Source organism: Amphiura filiformis, chromosome 1 (assembly GCF_039555335.1).
Source record: "Amphiura filiformis chromosome 1, Afil_fr2py, whole genome shotgun sequence".
NCBI classification, from domain to species: Eukaryota; Metazoa; Echinodermata; class Ophiuroidea; order Amphilepidida; family Amphiuridae; genus Amphiura; species Amphiura filiformis.
In genome coordinates, this window is record NC_092628.1 from 74,162,337 (window position 1) to 74,176,234 (window position 13,898).

The 13,898-nt window shown below is 33.6% G+C and overlaps 1 protein-coding gene across 2 annotated transcripts in view; it reads right to left on the reverse strand.

Moving 5' to 3' along the window:
* Positions 1-4,397: 4,397 nt before the first annotated feature.
* LOC140153162 (transcriptional adapter 2-beta-like) overlaps positions 4,398-13,898 on the reverse strand; it is an 88,655-nt gene continuing 79,154 nt past the window's right edge. For both annotated transcript variants that reach the window (XM_072175830.1, XM_072175820.1), the window contains exons 14-16: positions 6,955-7,028; positions 5,633-5,695; positions 4,398-5,261 (exon numbers count right to left, since the gene is read on the reverse strand). In XM_072175830.1, coding sequence (XP_072031931.1) covers positions 5,139-5,261; positions 5,633-5,695; positions 6,955-7,028 — 260 coding nt within the window. In that variant the 3' untranslated portion in view covers positions 4,398-5,138. The remainder of the gene's footprint in view (positions 5,262-5,632; positions 5,696-6,954; positions 7,029-13,898) is intronic.

The window sequence follows — 13,898 nt, forward strand, 5'->3', positions numbered from 1 at the left end:
TACATTCTATTGTAAATGAGCTCTAAACAGCTCTCCTTGAAGGCCCCACAAGAGCTATTTAATGCTCTCCTGCAAATTCCAAAAGACAGTCCCTGTAACAACATGGGCAATTTAAAACTTGCATATTGATTTTATCCAAATATTATGAGAGGACAAGCTTTAATTCATGTGCTGCAGTGTAGTCCTTTTGCATGTTGAATATATAACACTGCTTTGTCAAATTATGTCAAGTGCATTTCTTCTGTGCCCGTCATGCTCATTTGGAAACTTGCAGACCCCATTCTTTTGAATGGCTAGGTCTGCTTTGCATTCTGTCATACATGATGTGATCAAGCAAAGTGACAACCTTCACAGGACTATTGATTTTGAGACATGGGAAAACACACCTCGACCAATCTTTTTCTGCTTCAAGACACTAATTTCTCATAAATATCATGTCCAATATGCAAGGCATTTTCAGCTAAGTAAATGGTAATCTTGTGAGAGAAACTAATAATAAATTTGCTAGCACTCCTTTGCTTGATTACACCCATACTGACACTCTTCATATTGTTTGCTTCCGTCTACATATATTAGCTTAGAGTTTTTTCCCATGATACTTTTGCCAACAGCAATAATCTTTATATTTATATTTCATGATTGTATGTGATACTGAGGTATTTTTCTAGATAAAAACAAAATAAGTTATGAGTAATATTTCATATAAAGTAGTTCTAGCACCTATGGCACAATGGGTTGATGAAGGAATTCAGTATGAATACACTGTTTGGATATACATGTATATAGACCACAGTGAAAATTAACAACGGTTGCGATCAGTCAGTTTGACAGACAAATCTCAGTGCTCGTCAGAAACACCGACTTTTTATACGTTCAAAATTTGCCTTGCAATGTAATTCACAAAGTGCAAAAGATGAAATTTCTGCATTTTATACATTTAGAAGAAGTTTTTTTCAAGCCAAGGTTGAAGTCAAAGCAACACTTCTCTAGTGAAGCTGACAATTTTGAAGCATTTCCAGCTTGGGAGATAAGCTGATATTACTAATTCAGGACTATTCTCACAAAGATGTGCAACATTCACCCACAAAGATGTACAACACTTTCAAAGATCCCAAATGTATCATTTTATAAACCTGAAGCTATGTTCTTCAACTATACATTGCTGGATTGGTCCCTTGTCATTTATTATTTAGAGCATTAAAATCATGACTTGCATAGCGCTCAGATTTTGATGTCATTACAAGCAATAGTGCTTTCACTTGAAACCTTTGAAACTTAAGTTACTACATGTTTCATATCTTTGTGAGAGCACAACCTGTTTAAAACTGGATTTCTTTTGTGGTAAAAATATCTGCAAAATGCACCATGAATTGGAAAATCAACATCCTTTAACCTCTATCCTTATTCCTTGTAGATGTCAATAGATATAAATCTTAGTTGTTTGTCATTTTGTCAATACCTCTGATAGCTAAAAGATCAATACCCTGTGTTTATAATTGCAAGTATGAGTCATATTAAATATGTAGCAGAATCAAAATTATGTCAAGTAAACACATTTTAAAAACTGGAATTAACTTGTATCAAGTTCAGGGTCATTAACAGTGTTTGACATGATAAATGGTTTTCTGTCAACAAAGCCAAACTAAAATTGACAAAAGATTTCCATATTTCTTCCACTTTTAATGGCCTGTCATAAACCACAATTTTCACGATATTTCTAATGAGAGTATTTTTTAGCAGCTATTTGTATGCAATTCCTGACTGATCTGTAAACAAAAATGGTTACAACTTTTAGGAACCAAAACCTCAAAAACATAAAAATTGCTGTTTTGTTTGCTACAATGAAATTTTTAACGTTTTAAGTTATACATATTCTGGGTGTCAACTTTTCATAACCGACTAGCTCAGCAAATTACTTCATAAAATAATGAGAAACTTCTTTCACCAAGATGTTCATCTGGTATCACAAACCTAACCAAAAATATCAATTTTTAAAAACGTCAACAAAATTGTTTCATAACACAGAATGTAATAAACAACACTGTGAAGTTTCTTTTCTGAATTTCATTTGTTTTAAATTTCTACAAAAATTACATGAAAAATATGATTTTTATGTCCAAATATACATAATTATTCTAATATTTTGGGCTGTACAAGAATAGCAGTGACAAGTTAAGCCACTCATAAATCTTTAGGATTTCAATAAATAACACAATTGACAACAAATTATGGATGTGCGGAAACTGTACATATCCATTCCTATAATCTCATCCGGATAGCAATCTGTCATTCTCTTTTCATGATTTAAACATATGCTATCATTTGTATGGAATAATTCAAAATCATATATTTACTTGACTGCTCTCAAGAAATAAAGGTTTGGCATCCTTCAAATACAAGGAGCATAAAGAGTGTGGGAGATAGAATTATATTTCTCTATCTATGCTCAATAATACATACATATACAAAACAAACACAGCAAAAGAAAGCATATGAAATATTGAAGAGCAAGACAAGTGTGTAATCTCTCCTACATAAGGCAAGCACTCATTTGTATTTCCTCTCATATGCAAAACATACGACTGTTTTCACACGGTAAGGTGCAGCGGAAGTCGATTTTGAGTTTGTCACAAATTTTTACAAAACAAGTAGGTAACTAACTCTTGAATTATTCACTATTTTGAAATTTCATTTAATTTGACAAAATTCATGTGTTAAATAAGAAGTTCACACTGATGACCTCAATCAAAAAGTCAGGAAATATGGCTGAATTGAGATTTTACTTTTCCAAAGAGACATTCTGTGATTTTTAATATTTGGAGAACTTTCTTTGATTTTCTGGAGGGGGAGGCAAGATTTATTATTATTATTATTATTTGTTACAGAATCTCAATAATAAGAATTTCAATAATAAATTCAAATGGATGCCTAAAATGGAAGTGTAGGCATGAAACTCAGAATCGACTGCATCATGCCTAATGAAGAATTCTTTTCTTGACTTGTGAGAAAACTTGACTTGCAAACCTTCATTTCACTTATGTATTGGGAAAAGTGTCAAAACACAGATCAAGGTGAGGCAGATATCAACCCTCTTACACGATGTCCATCATTTTGTATTCAAATACATACAGGATATGAACCACACACTCTGGAAACGTGATGAAATTTGATATGATACATAAAATAAAAGAATTAATACACACATAAAGCAAATAAATAAATCAACAAAACCAATCACCTATAAAAGTGGAACACACTTTACCTAGAAAACAAAATTACAAGTACAAAAACAGGAACAAAATACAAATCAGGTAAATCGTAATAAACTAGTTATTTAAGAATTTGTACACATTGCACACCTTTTAGGGAACAAACCAAAATGTTTGTTGATGTCCTATAAACAAGAGTCCTTTCATAAAACAAGGCGGTTCTCGAATCACAAGTCTCGCCTGCTTTTTTGCGACCGCCTGCGACAAAAAATGGTTAAAATTATTGGTCATTGAACTTTCGGGTTGTAATTTTCAAAATGTCATACTTTTGTTTCAGGGAGAAGGAGGAAGTCAGCCTTCTAACCAAAGCATTTTCATTTATAGGACATCGCTGAACTTTTGGGTTGTTCCCTTATCATTAATAGGGACTGATTCAATTTAATTTTGCTTATTTGGGGCATACATCACCGGAGCACCCACCAGTTCAAGAAAAACTTCATAAGGGAGTAGGGAATGTGGAAATGTAATGGGTTTCCTTCATTCCTCCATGTCCCAAACGCCACAACACTGAGCTCAATGAACGCACATCCTGAGGTTTTGCATAATTTAAGCGGGTAAGAGTCTGTTGCATCAAATGCACATTTGACTGGTATACTTAAAACTCATATCCCTGCTTAAAATTGGGTAATAATGAGAAAATAAAGATGACTGTCCTGTCTGTATTCAAGGAATCTGCCTGGGCTGGCTCGGACTGAAGATTACCTCAATTTCCCTTACGCACTACAAGGTATAAAAAAATGATGAATACAGTTGACCTATCTTGCACCATATTTGAATGAAATTAAAATACATTTGGAGTACACAATTACACACACAAATAATGCAACTGCATGTATCTTAACATAAGTAACAATTGTAGCCATTTTAAGCAAAATATCTCTGAGTTATCAAAAAAGTGTGGTTTCCTTTAGAAACTACTCCAACACAAAAATGATATTGAATTACTGTTTTCAGTTTGAAAACAACTCAAATCTTGGACATTGTCCCTTGGAACTTACCATTGTCCAATTGAGAACTGATGCTATGAACAACTGATGATGTAATCCTATTTGGCTTTATCTTGTTCCTTCAAAACTTTGAGATGCACAGTAGATAAGAACCAAAAGGTTTGTGAAAGTACTTGCGGATTTGTTGCACTTACATTAATTTGGCACAATAATATGAGATGATTATTATTTCCTTTATGTTATCAGACATAATGTCCTCAGTTGTATGCATGAGTGTCGTAAGTTCTCGCATTCAAGCTATGATGCATCAGGGGAAGTTCTTGGTAACATTTAGTAAACAAAAAAAAAGGTAATTAACCAAAGTTCAGCTCTTTCTTTGCTGGATGTAGTTGGTAATATGAATTCATTAACAGGAGTCATTCCAATGTATAATGATTTCAATAATTTACTTGTGAAACAATTAACGAAAGATCCCAGAATAAATCTCATAATCCCTCATTGTAATGTACACACAAAGGGTAAACCCACATCTGAATGTAAAGGCCTGGACAGAATAATTTACTCTGTGTATAGTGGGAAACCAGTAGTAACTTGAGCTGGTTTTTATGCCCCAGTTAATTAATGAACAACTGAGTTTTACCCAATGAAACAGGTGGATAATTGTGCGTAAATAAAGATTATCATTGGCCAATCCTCAATTGATCGCCTTGATAGTTCTTTCTCCTATACATGATACACTTGTCTGCTGCACATAGCCTCCACGCTATGCTAACAAACATTAGAGACGGACAAGTTAGAGACAGACATGGCTGCTGTCTGACAGCAATTTTTCGCTTAACAGACTTGAATAAATTACACACATACTATATGCAATAGAGCTAGGCTTGGAGTTGTGGATAGCACCAATAGGAAGTAGCCATTGTTAACTGGATTTGATCCAGCCACTCTTAGTCAGGTAGTTGAAGATTCGTTTCCTATGGGCCTTGTCTAAGTTACTTGGATACCGTGTCTTGTGTGGGATGCCCTGCTTCCGTAATAGATGGTCCTAGGAAAACAAAATAAAAATTGTAAAAAAGTTTGAGGGTGAAAAGTGGTGAATGTATTGGTCCTTCATACTTTCAGGCTAGCTGTGTAAATACAAAGGATTAAATGAATATTTTTGCCATGCTCATAACTTGGCAGAGATATCTAACAGCTTTGGGAGTATCCAAACACAATGTATAAACCATTATGACAATATCTTTAGCTGGTATCTATTGATTTACTTTTTTAACTCTGGGATCTTCTTCGTTACCCATCCTGTGGCCCACAAGATGTCCTTTAAATGTATTTCTTATACTTCCAAGTATGTTAAAAATGCTCATGATGTGAAAAATTAATGTGTGCAAATCTCAATGATCTGTAATATTAACTTACCTTGATGATGAGAGCCTTGAGTGTAATATATCTGGCAGGCCTCATCTTCATGGAGTTGCACAACTGCAAAAAAAACACACAAAACCAGTCAGTTATGGGATATAGATTATACAGGTGGACAGGCAACACATTTTTATCATTAACACCTATGTAGACAGTTGGACAAACAGACATATGTGACACGATCAAGGGGAATGAATCGGATGTCGCTAACATTGATTTTGAGATATTGGCAAAGAAAGTGTTAAAATTCTTTTGTTTTCTTTTGTTTTCAGCGATTGCTAAAGTAATGTCATTTCGGAAAGAAAAGCCATATCAACATGGGGTTTTCAGTTTCTGAAAGCTCTAAATGTCCTCTTTAGAATCACATGTAAAACTCATTTACGACCAGGGTCGACATGTGACTCATTCCCCTTGATCATGTCACATATAAGACAAGCAACAGGAGAAAAACACACCTGAACAGACAAACACAAAGATAAATATGCAAGTATCTGATACATGTTGCAAAACTATGCATGCTGACGGCTTTATTTAACAGTATAATGGTGTTGGAATTCTTTCCCAGGTCCCCTAATCTATTGTAACTGCACTCAATTGACTTCGGATACGTGCTGTGATTAAAGTTTCTTTGAATGACGCCATCTACTCCCCAATTCCAGTAAAATACAACACTAACTTGCTTAGTTTTGACCATTAAAGTCACATTTTAATTTTGACACTTGACAAATAATAGTCACAAAGATTTGGCACATAACAAGGAAAAGCATTCAGAATCTGACATGAAGGCTAAAATATAACTTTTAATTTCACCTGGCAAAACCATTTTTTTAATCTGAAAAATTTAATGCTGAATTTGTCTGATTTCAGTGAAGTGAAACCGCACTTATGCACAATCAGACTCTCGCCTGAAGAATCTTAAAACCCTGTGAAGCCTCGCTAGAGTACCTTTATGAGAACCAGTATATTCCTGGCATACTCTACAGCAGCTAAAAGGACTACCCCATATACTTTTAATTGATAGCAACTTCCCAAAACAAAACGATTTTGTCAATGCAGACATGATGTGGGTGTACTTGTATAAATCAACATTCACAAGTCAGCTTCACCTACAAATGCACAGTGGAGAAAAAGTATCCTATGCTCACAGTATATGATGCAAATATCCTGAAATCATGAACATTTTCTAAAAAACTGTAATCTCTGTATGTAGTAGAAGGATGTTGGTTTATAAAGAGACACAGATAAAAGACAAAACCTCTACCTTAGCCCTTAAGCTTAGGATCTTTGTAATCAATGCACAGGTAGTATTTAATACTTACTTTCTTTTCCCTGTCTGACAGGAAGTTGAAACCAGGAGATGATTTTATTGCTTTGAATTCATCTTCTACTAGCTCTGAAAAAACAAAAGGAAATAGAGATTAGTGTTTGCGACAAACAAGCAGTGCATTGCACTACCTTTTTTTTAAAACTCATTACAAAATCTTATAAAACAGGGGCTGAAAAAGAAAATTTACAAGTTACTTTAAAAACAACTTCTCCTGGAGTACAGAAGTACTGATATTGGGTTGAAGGTGCTTTATTATAGTATTTGGAAAGGTCCTTCAGTGGTGCTCTTCCTGATTATTGCGTAAAGAGAATTAAGAACACGCGTTGCAACGCAGCTTGATCGTGAATGAGGTATCAATGTGAATGACGACCCCGGATGATGACATGATTCAATTAGCCAATCAGAACCCCACTTCCGTGTCTACGCTATAAACAGCGCCAAATCGGCTGACCGCTGAAGAACCTTGTCAAAAACTATAGCATGTTGTTATAGCCAATACATTAAAAGGTCACAAACAAGCATGCCTAACAGAACAGTGTATTGATTGAGCATAACTGGTATTCCAGGGTATGCTGAACATTCTATGTGGACATAGTTATTCTTAAAACAAACTGAACCCCTGATAACTGGGCTTGGACTCATCACCAACCTCTGTCTATGAAGAGTCTAAAATCATGATGAAAATGACTCCCATATGTAAGATGTTGTCATAACTTGTTGACATAAACTTGAACTGACACTGATGGCACGAATGTCAAGTTCTGGTAGGTCATGTACACCTATGACAATTATTAATGGACTTGTCTTGGGTACAAGGTCTAACCACTTAATAACTGACATGCAATTAATTTAACCACTTTGATTTAACTAAGGTACAATTAATATAGATTGATTACACTTGTACAGTTAAATGAGTTTTTGATTAAAACCGGATTTTGTTTCACCCATATTAAAGTATCCTTGGCCTAAATGTTATGTTTTTTTTCTTCAAATTGACTTAATTAAGTGGTTTGTGATTTAAAACTAGATTGTAATTTGAAGGAATTAAGTATACAGGTAATATCTGACCCCATTCAGTTAGAATTACCATAAATGATGTGGAGTGTAACTTTCAGGCCAAAACTTTCTCCAGGTTCAGAATATTATGATACTACTAAATCAGTGTTGGGATTTTTTAAAAAAATCGGTTTTGTTAAAAAAAACCATTGCTCAATCATAAATCATTTAGTTGCATTTAACTGACATAAAGTTAAATTTTTATATTTGGCCAATTGTTTGGAAATGAGCGACGAGAACATGCATTTTAGCAATTAAATAATAATTAAATAATAGGCATACAAGTCTGCATTCTGATTTTTGTAAAGGGGTTTCATATCAGGATCCATATTTTCCTTTATTAAATATAATCAATTATTAAAAGACAAAGAGTGAAATCACATGTAAGAGTGATATTTTGGCATATACACATGATTTTGAATGCTTAGACTTGTGCAAAGTTGGTGACTTTAGTTAACAGTTATTTCAGAAAACATGCAAAATAAAGGGTTTTGGTTTTTTTTCCAAAGAAATTGATTAACTTTTATTCCTAGTTAGGACAATTATAATTGAGATATGTTTCATCTGGCATAACAATATAACAATATATTTTTTGAATTACTCTGGAGTCAGGAGTAGTAAAATGATTGAATATTTAAGTCTTAATGTTGGTTCTGTTCATGCAACACAACAGGAATATCTTATGATGAAAAAGATGGTGCTTCAACCTGAGACGATAATACCTAAATCGTCTCAGCTTCACAACATTGCTTAAGGCTTCAGCAAAGAAATAGTCTACAATGCAAGTTCATGGAAATCGTAACTTGTATAGAGAATTTCACAAATATTCAAATACATGTATTCACTCTGGTCATTAACCTAGCCTGAACCAAAACAAACTAGTCATCTTTGATATTCATAGAGTTTCACCTTTTGACAAAAAAATTCAATAAATTCTAAGGTTTGTTTGATCATTCAAGTTCATCATTGCATTCAACCATTTCAATGTACTCTAGCACCTTCTGACATGGCTCAAATAACACATCAATCATGCAGGACAAACCAAAAGTATTTCATTATAATTGGCTATCTTTGTCTGACCATAGCCCATTACACATCCCTATACATGGCCAATTAACTTTTAGGAATCAAATAACTTTTAGTTCACAGATTCCTGTATATTCTATATTATTTTATTTTCTATATCATATTTATATAAATCTTCATGATGTTTTTTTTGTTTTAATAAAAATATATATTGACATTATATATGGAAGTAAACCTATGCTTTTTGTTTTTGTTTGTTTAGGACTTGGGGATTTATTTTAGTTTATTGTTAGATATAAATTAGTTGTGAGAGTCAAAGTATAGCAGAATGGGGCATGTGGACTTGGAAAATTATGAATACATGTTTCATGAATGATATGCACACTTACAGTTGCAGGCCTACAATGGATGTTCAATAACAGAGGTTATGATAGAAAGTCAGGCTCATTGAAAGCAAAGTGCACTTGGCCCTGGTGAACTTTGATGATTTTTATATCTCTCGGTAACAGAGGCTGTATTTGTACAGAGGCGGTAGTTTGGTAAATATTCATAACATTTTCAAGTAATTAATCCCAGTGGTCATTTTAATTATTACAATAAGCCAGCATTTCCTGTGTGTGTTGGAAATTGAATTTAAATTCGGAATCAATGCAATAGAAAAAGGTCTATACTTGAAGATATTTATGACTATAATAATTTTTATTAAAAATATCAGAATATCTAAGAAATGCACTTTCAAATGAAAATAGACTTTTAATTTAAACCGATCTGATTTCAAGATAAATGCAATTGTATGTAAGGATAATTACAGCTTTAATTGAGTACTTAAAATGTTGACCTCAACTAATGAGGATTTCATTTCCATTCAACTGTCAATGATATGAAAAGAGAAGTGACAAGCATCTCAATAATTATTGAAGTCAAATATAATTTTCTTTATTGGAAATATACACATTTTCTTATGCCATAAAAGCATATTGGTTGAACTTGGAAGTTGGCAGCAGCTCAGTAACATATGCACTGCTTAATTTGGGTGATATTTTGCCAATACACTAAGAAAACATATTTAATAAATGTAAACAAATCACTGACATTTTTTTTATGTCGGGCATATCTAGGCATTAACAGCTGAAATCTAGGAGATAACGCTGATGAAACTTCGGCCAGGCACGAGTGATCTGGTGATCAAAGGGGATTGCCGTAGATAGCTGGTCAGGGTATTTTTACAGGACAGGCAAGTGTAGCCGACAATCGGATGTTACCCTGATCGGAACCGCCTGTAAGCGAGGTCTTTTACCATGGATCATCTGCCCCGCCATTGCCAGATGAACCATGGGGAGAGCGGAGGTTTTTTAAAGGTCCTGCGAGGAATTGAACCTGGGACCTTTCGAACCAAAGGCAAAGACCTTAACCAGTGTGCCACGCTGCTTTCTCATTTGAGATACTATTGCCAATTTGTTATACACTTTTTAGGCATTTCGTTATTCAAGGGTTCCCTATTTACTCTTGCCTTTGCGTGTTCCTCATAATTATTGGTTCATATTTTGATTCATTTTGCATTATATTTTGCATATATATTGTATCTTTGTTAATTGCTTGATCACATTATTTGGTTTTGTTTTCATAATTATTAATGATCTTTCCGATAATCATTAATGATCATTAGTGGTTTCATATAGTTTGTTGAAATGTAATATGCTCTTATGTTAGGCCAAATAAAAAAATAAACATGTTTCACGTCCCCTCCCGCTTCCTTTTTTGAGGTTTTCTCAAATAAATTTTTATTTTTTTGAAATTCAGTTATAACTTTTCAAAAAAATATGTCTAGGAAGTTGTGATGCATTCTATAGCCTTGTTAAGATACAAGAAACATTTTAGGAAGGTTTTGTGATCATTAGAGGGGGTGTAACTCTCAGAACAACAAATAAAAAAGGGCCTCCTCCTTTTTCCAGGCATTATTGTATGTACGGATTATACGCTAAAACAGCTCTAAGTATGGGTATTTACACCAATTTTGCGATAAAAATAGAAAATAAAAGCCCCTCTTCCTCCTTTTTTTTCGAAAACCGGACGTGAAACATGTTTTATTTTTTACTTAGCCTTATGTATTCTGATGTTTGTTTAGATAAGGTTTTGCCTGCATTAAAATAATGTTGTTTGACATGTTCTTTTTTTTTTTTTTTTGGATGCTGGTCATCCATACTCTCTTTTATTACTTGGCATTTGTAATTGAAATATTTTTATGTTGATGCTTTGATATATTTGTAGCTTACTTTCATATTATATCATTATATCATTATATTGCTTGCCTATATTTTGTGGTTCTATAACTGTATAACTGTATAACTGTATTTTACTTGTATTGCTTGCCTGCTTTTGTAAAACCATCACGTTTGAGTTTCAGCCTTTGGCCATGTTTTGCTCTCCTTCTGACTGTATTCTTAGGCGTGTTGGTTCTTTTAATGTTTTTTATGCATGTATATTTTGTTGTAAAGCGCATTGAGGCTCTTCGTAATAATGCGCTATATTAAGTGTCTGTTTATTATTATTATTATTATTTCCCAAAAGGTACAGGATACATAAACTGAAATATTGACACTTTCTAATTACATTTTTAAGTAAAAATGATTGCAAATTGAGTCATTTGTTCTGTTTATACTATCATTTTGCACTAAGACTGATCCACACAATCAATGTAGATCTTCCATTAGATATGCAACAAAAACATTTTTGCTTTTGCCAATGGGCCTGGATTATCTTGTGAAAAGAGTCAGAAGCATCATATAAATGCTTTTTCACTTGAACATCCAAATCCGATAAGATTTGAGTTTATCTCCTCTTGGCTAACATGGGTATCCACAGACACTACATGTACTAGTATCTGTAGTCCAACATTTTGGCTATTAAACCAAGCTTGCAAGGGTCACAGATAGCCCCACACCTACCAATGATCTAGAGGAACTGATCCAAATAGGCAGGGAAAACCTAATTTGTAGCCACACATGCTTCCTTTGACTTGAGGGAGTAAGACAACCATCTCATATTTGTTTGTCTGTCCCTGGATCAAAATAGGCCTGCTACTTGCTATGCATTCTAAATTTCTTGATCTGCATCCAGGTAGCGATGTGTTCACAAGAGTTTACAATATCCAATTTATCGAAGAGTTCAAATGCACTTTCTCTGAAAATATTGATCATAAGATAGTGCTGTTTGATAGACCTAATTGGATTAGTTATTACTAGCATGTCTCCCAAATCTTATTGGATTACATTTTCATCATGAGAAGTACCACCAAATGGTAGAAATATAAAGAAATTATTTAATTACTGAATTTACATTTCTAGTTCAATCGGTCATGCAGTACTTGAAATATGGGTCAATATCTGAATAACAATGGTAAATGATTCCTTTTTATCATACCTCATATGAAAGACGAAACAAAACAACTTTTATTATACACATTTCTAACACTCCATGACTGTGGTTATAATATTATTGATGACTTTAAAAGCACAATTGAATGCTCTGTAATCCTCTATTTTTTCAGAGCCATATGCAATTTTCACCAATAAAATAGAAGTGCAGTGATTTATAATGCTCAACACACAAGCATAAACCCACAAGCCTTAGCACACTTTGCAGGAAATTCACTGACCACTGTGGCCAAAGACACATTTTTTAAAAACACATTGAGGGACTACCAGCTAAAGTGCACACCATATACATACCACAATACACCATTGCAGCCAGGATCTGCTAGTTAACTCAATTATTTCAAGAGAACAAACAGGGTCATGCGCTCAAACTCGCATTGCCACAGACCAATGCTTCCAATCCAACAACTTGACTGGTCAAAAATAGTACACTTAGCTCGGAATACAAATTCTTCTGATCCATATTATGCTTAAAGGAGTATTTCGTGATCCTAGCATCCTCTTTTTATGACTTTTTTCAGTAGATATCCACAAAAAAGCCTATTCCCAAAATTTCAGTTTATTCCGATTTTGCGTTTGCGAGTTATGCATGATTATGTGTATTACACTGCTCCATAGACAATGTGTTGTAATTTCGTTCTGGTATACCATAACGAAATTAAAATTTCACGATATCTTTGCTAAACGAATTAATCTGCAAGAATTTTTTTGTACATAAACATTATATAGCCAGAGGTTTCCAGTGATATAAAAATCTCAACTTTTTTTGAGAAAAGTGGGGGGATGAGGTATTGAGGTTGTGGATCACGAAATGCCCTTTTACTTTTAACATGATCATGTTCAATTGAATTTAACTTTGGTTTTGGTTATGGCTATTGTCAAGTAGAGTTTTCAATGTGGACAAGTTGTCGACAAAGCATCAGTTAAGTCAAAATATTAAGTTCAGAGTGTGTTGTTTACACATCATCAGAATATTGGGATTGTAATGGAAAGATAATCTGCACCACTCACTAAATAGAAGATTGATACAGTTATTGTACGGTAAATAATAGGGAAGTATATTTTCAGCTTATCTATAATATTTTAGGGAATATTTTTTTGTAAACAATTGTTCCACACTTATTTACAATCAGGAAAATTACTTTGTCAACAATATTGTCAACAGCAGCCCTAGTTTTGGTGGAAAGAAAAACTGTATAACAATTTTGGTCCTATATATATGAAATTAGAAATATAGCATTTGCTTTCTTTTAAATCCTTTTGGTGTTTGGGCTGAGTATGCAGATTTCCTTTTTGACATAAATTCATTTATTCCAGAGAAAAGTATTGATCTCAATAACTGCCTTTAATTTATTCCATTACATTTGATAACTAAATGATGTAAAATCATACAGAAATCTAGATTTACTTCAATGAGATT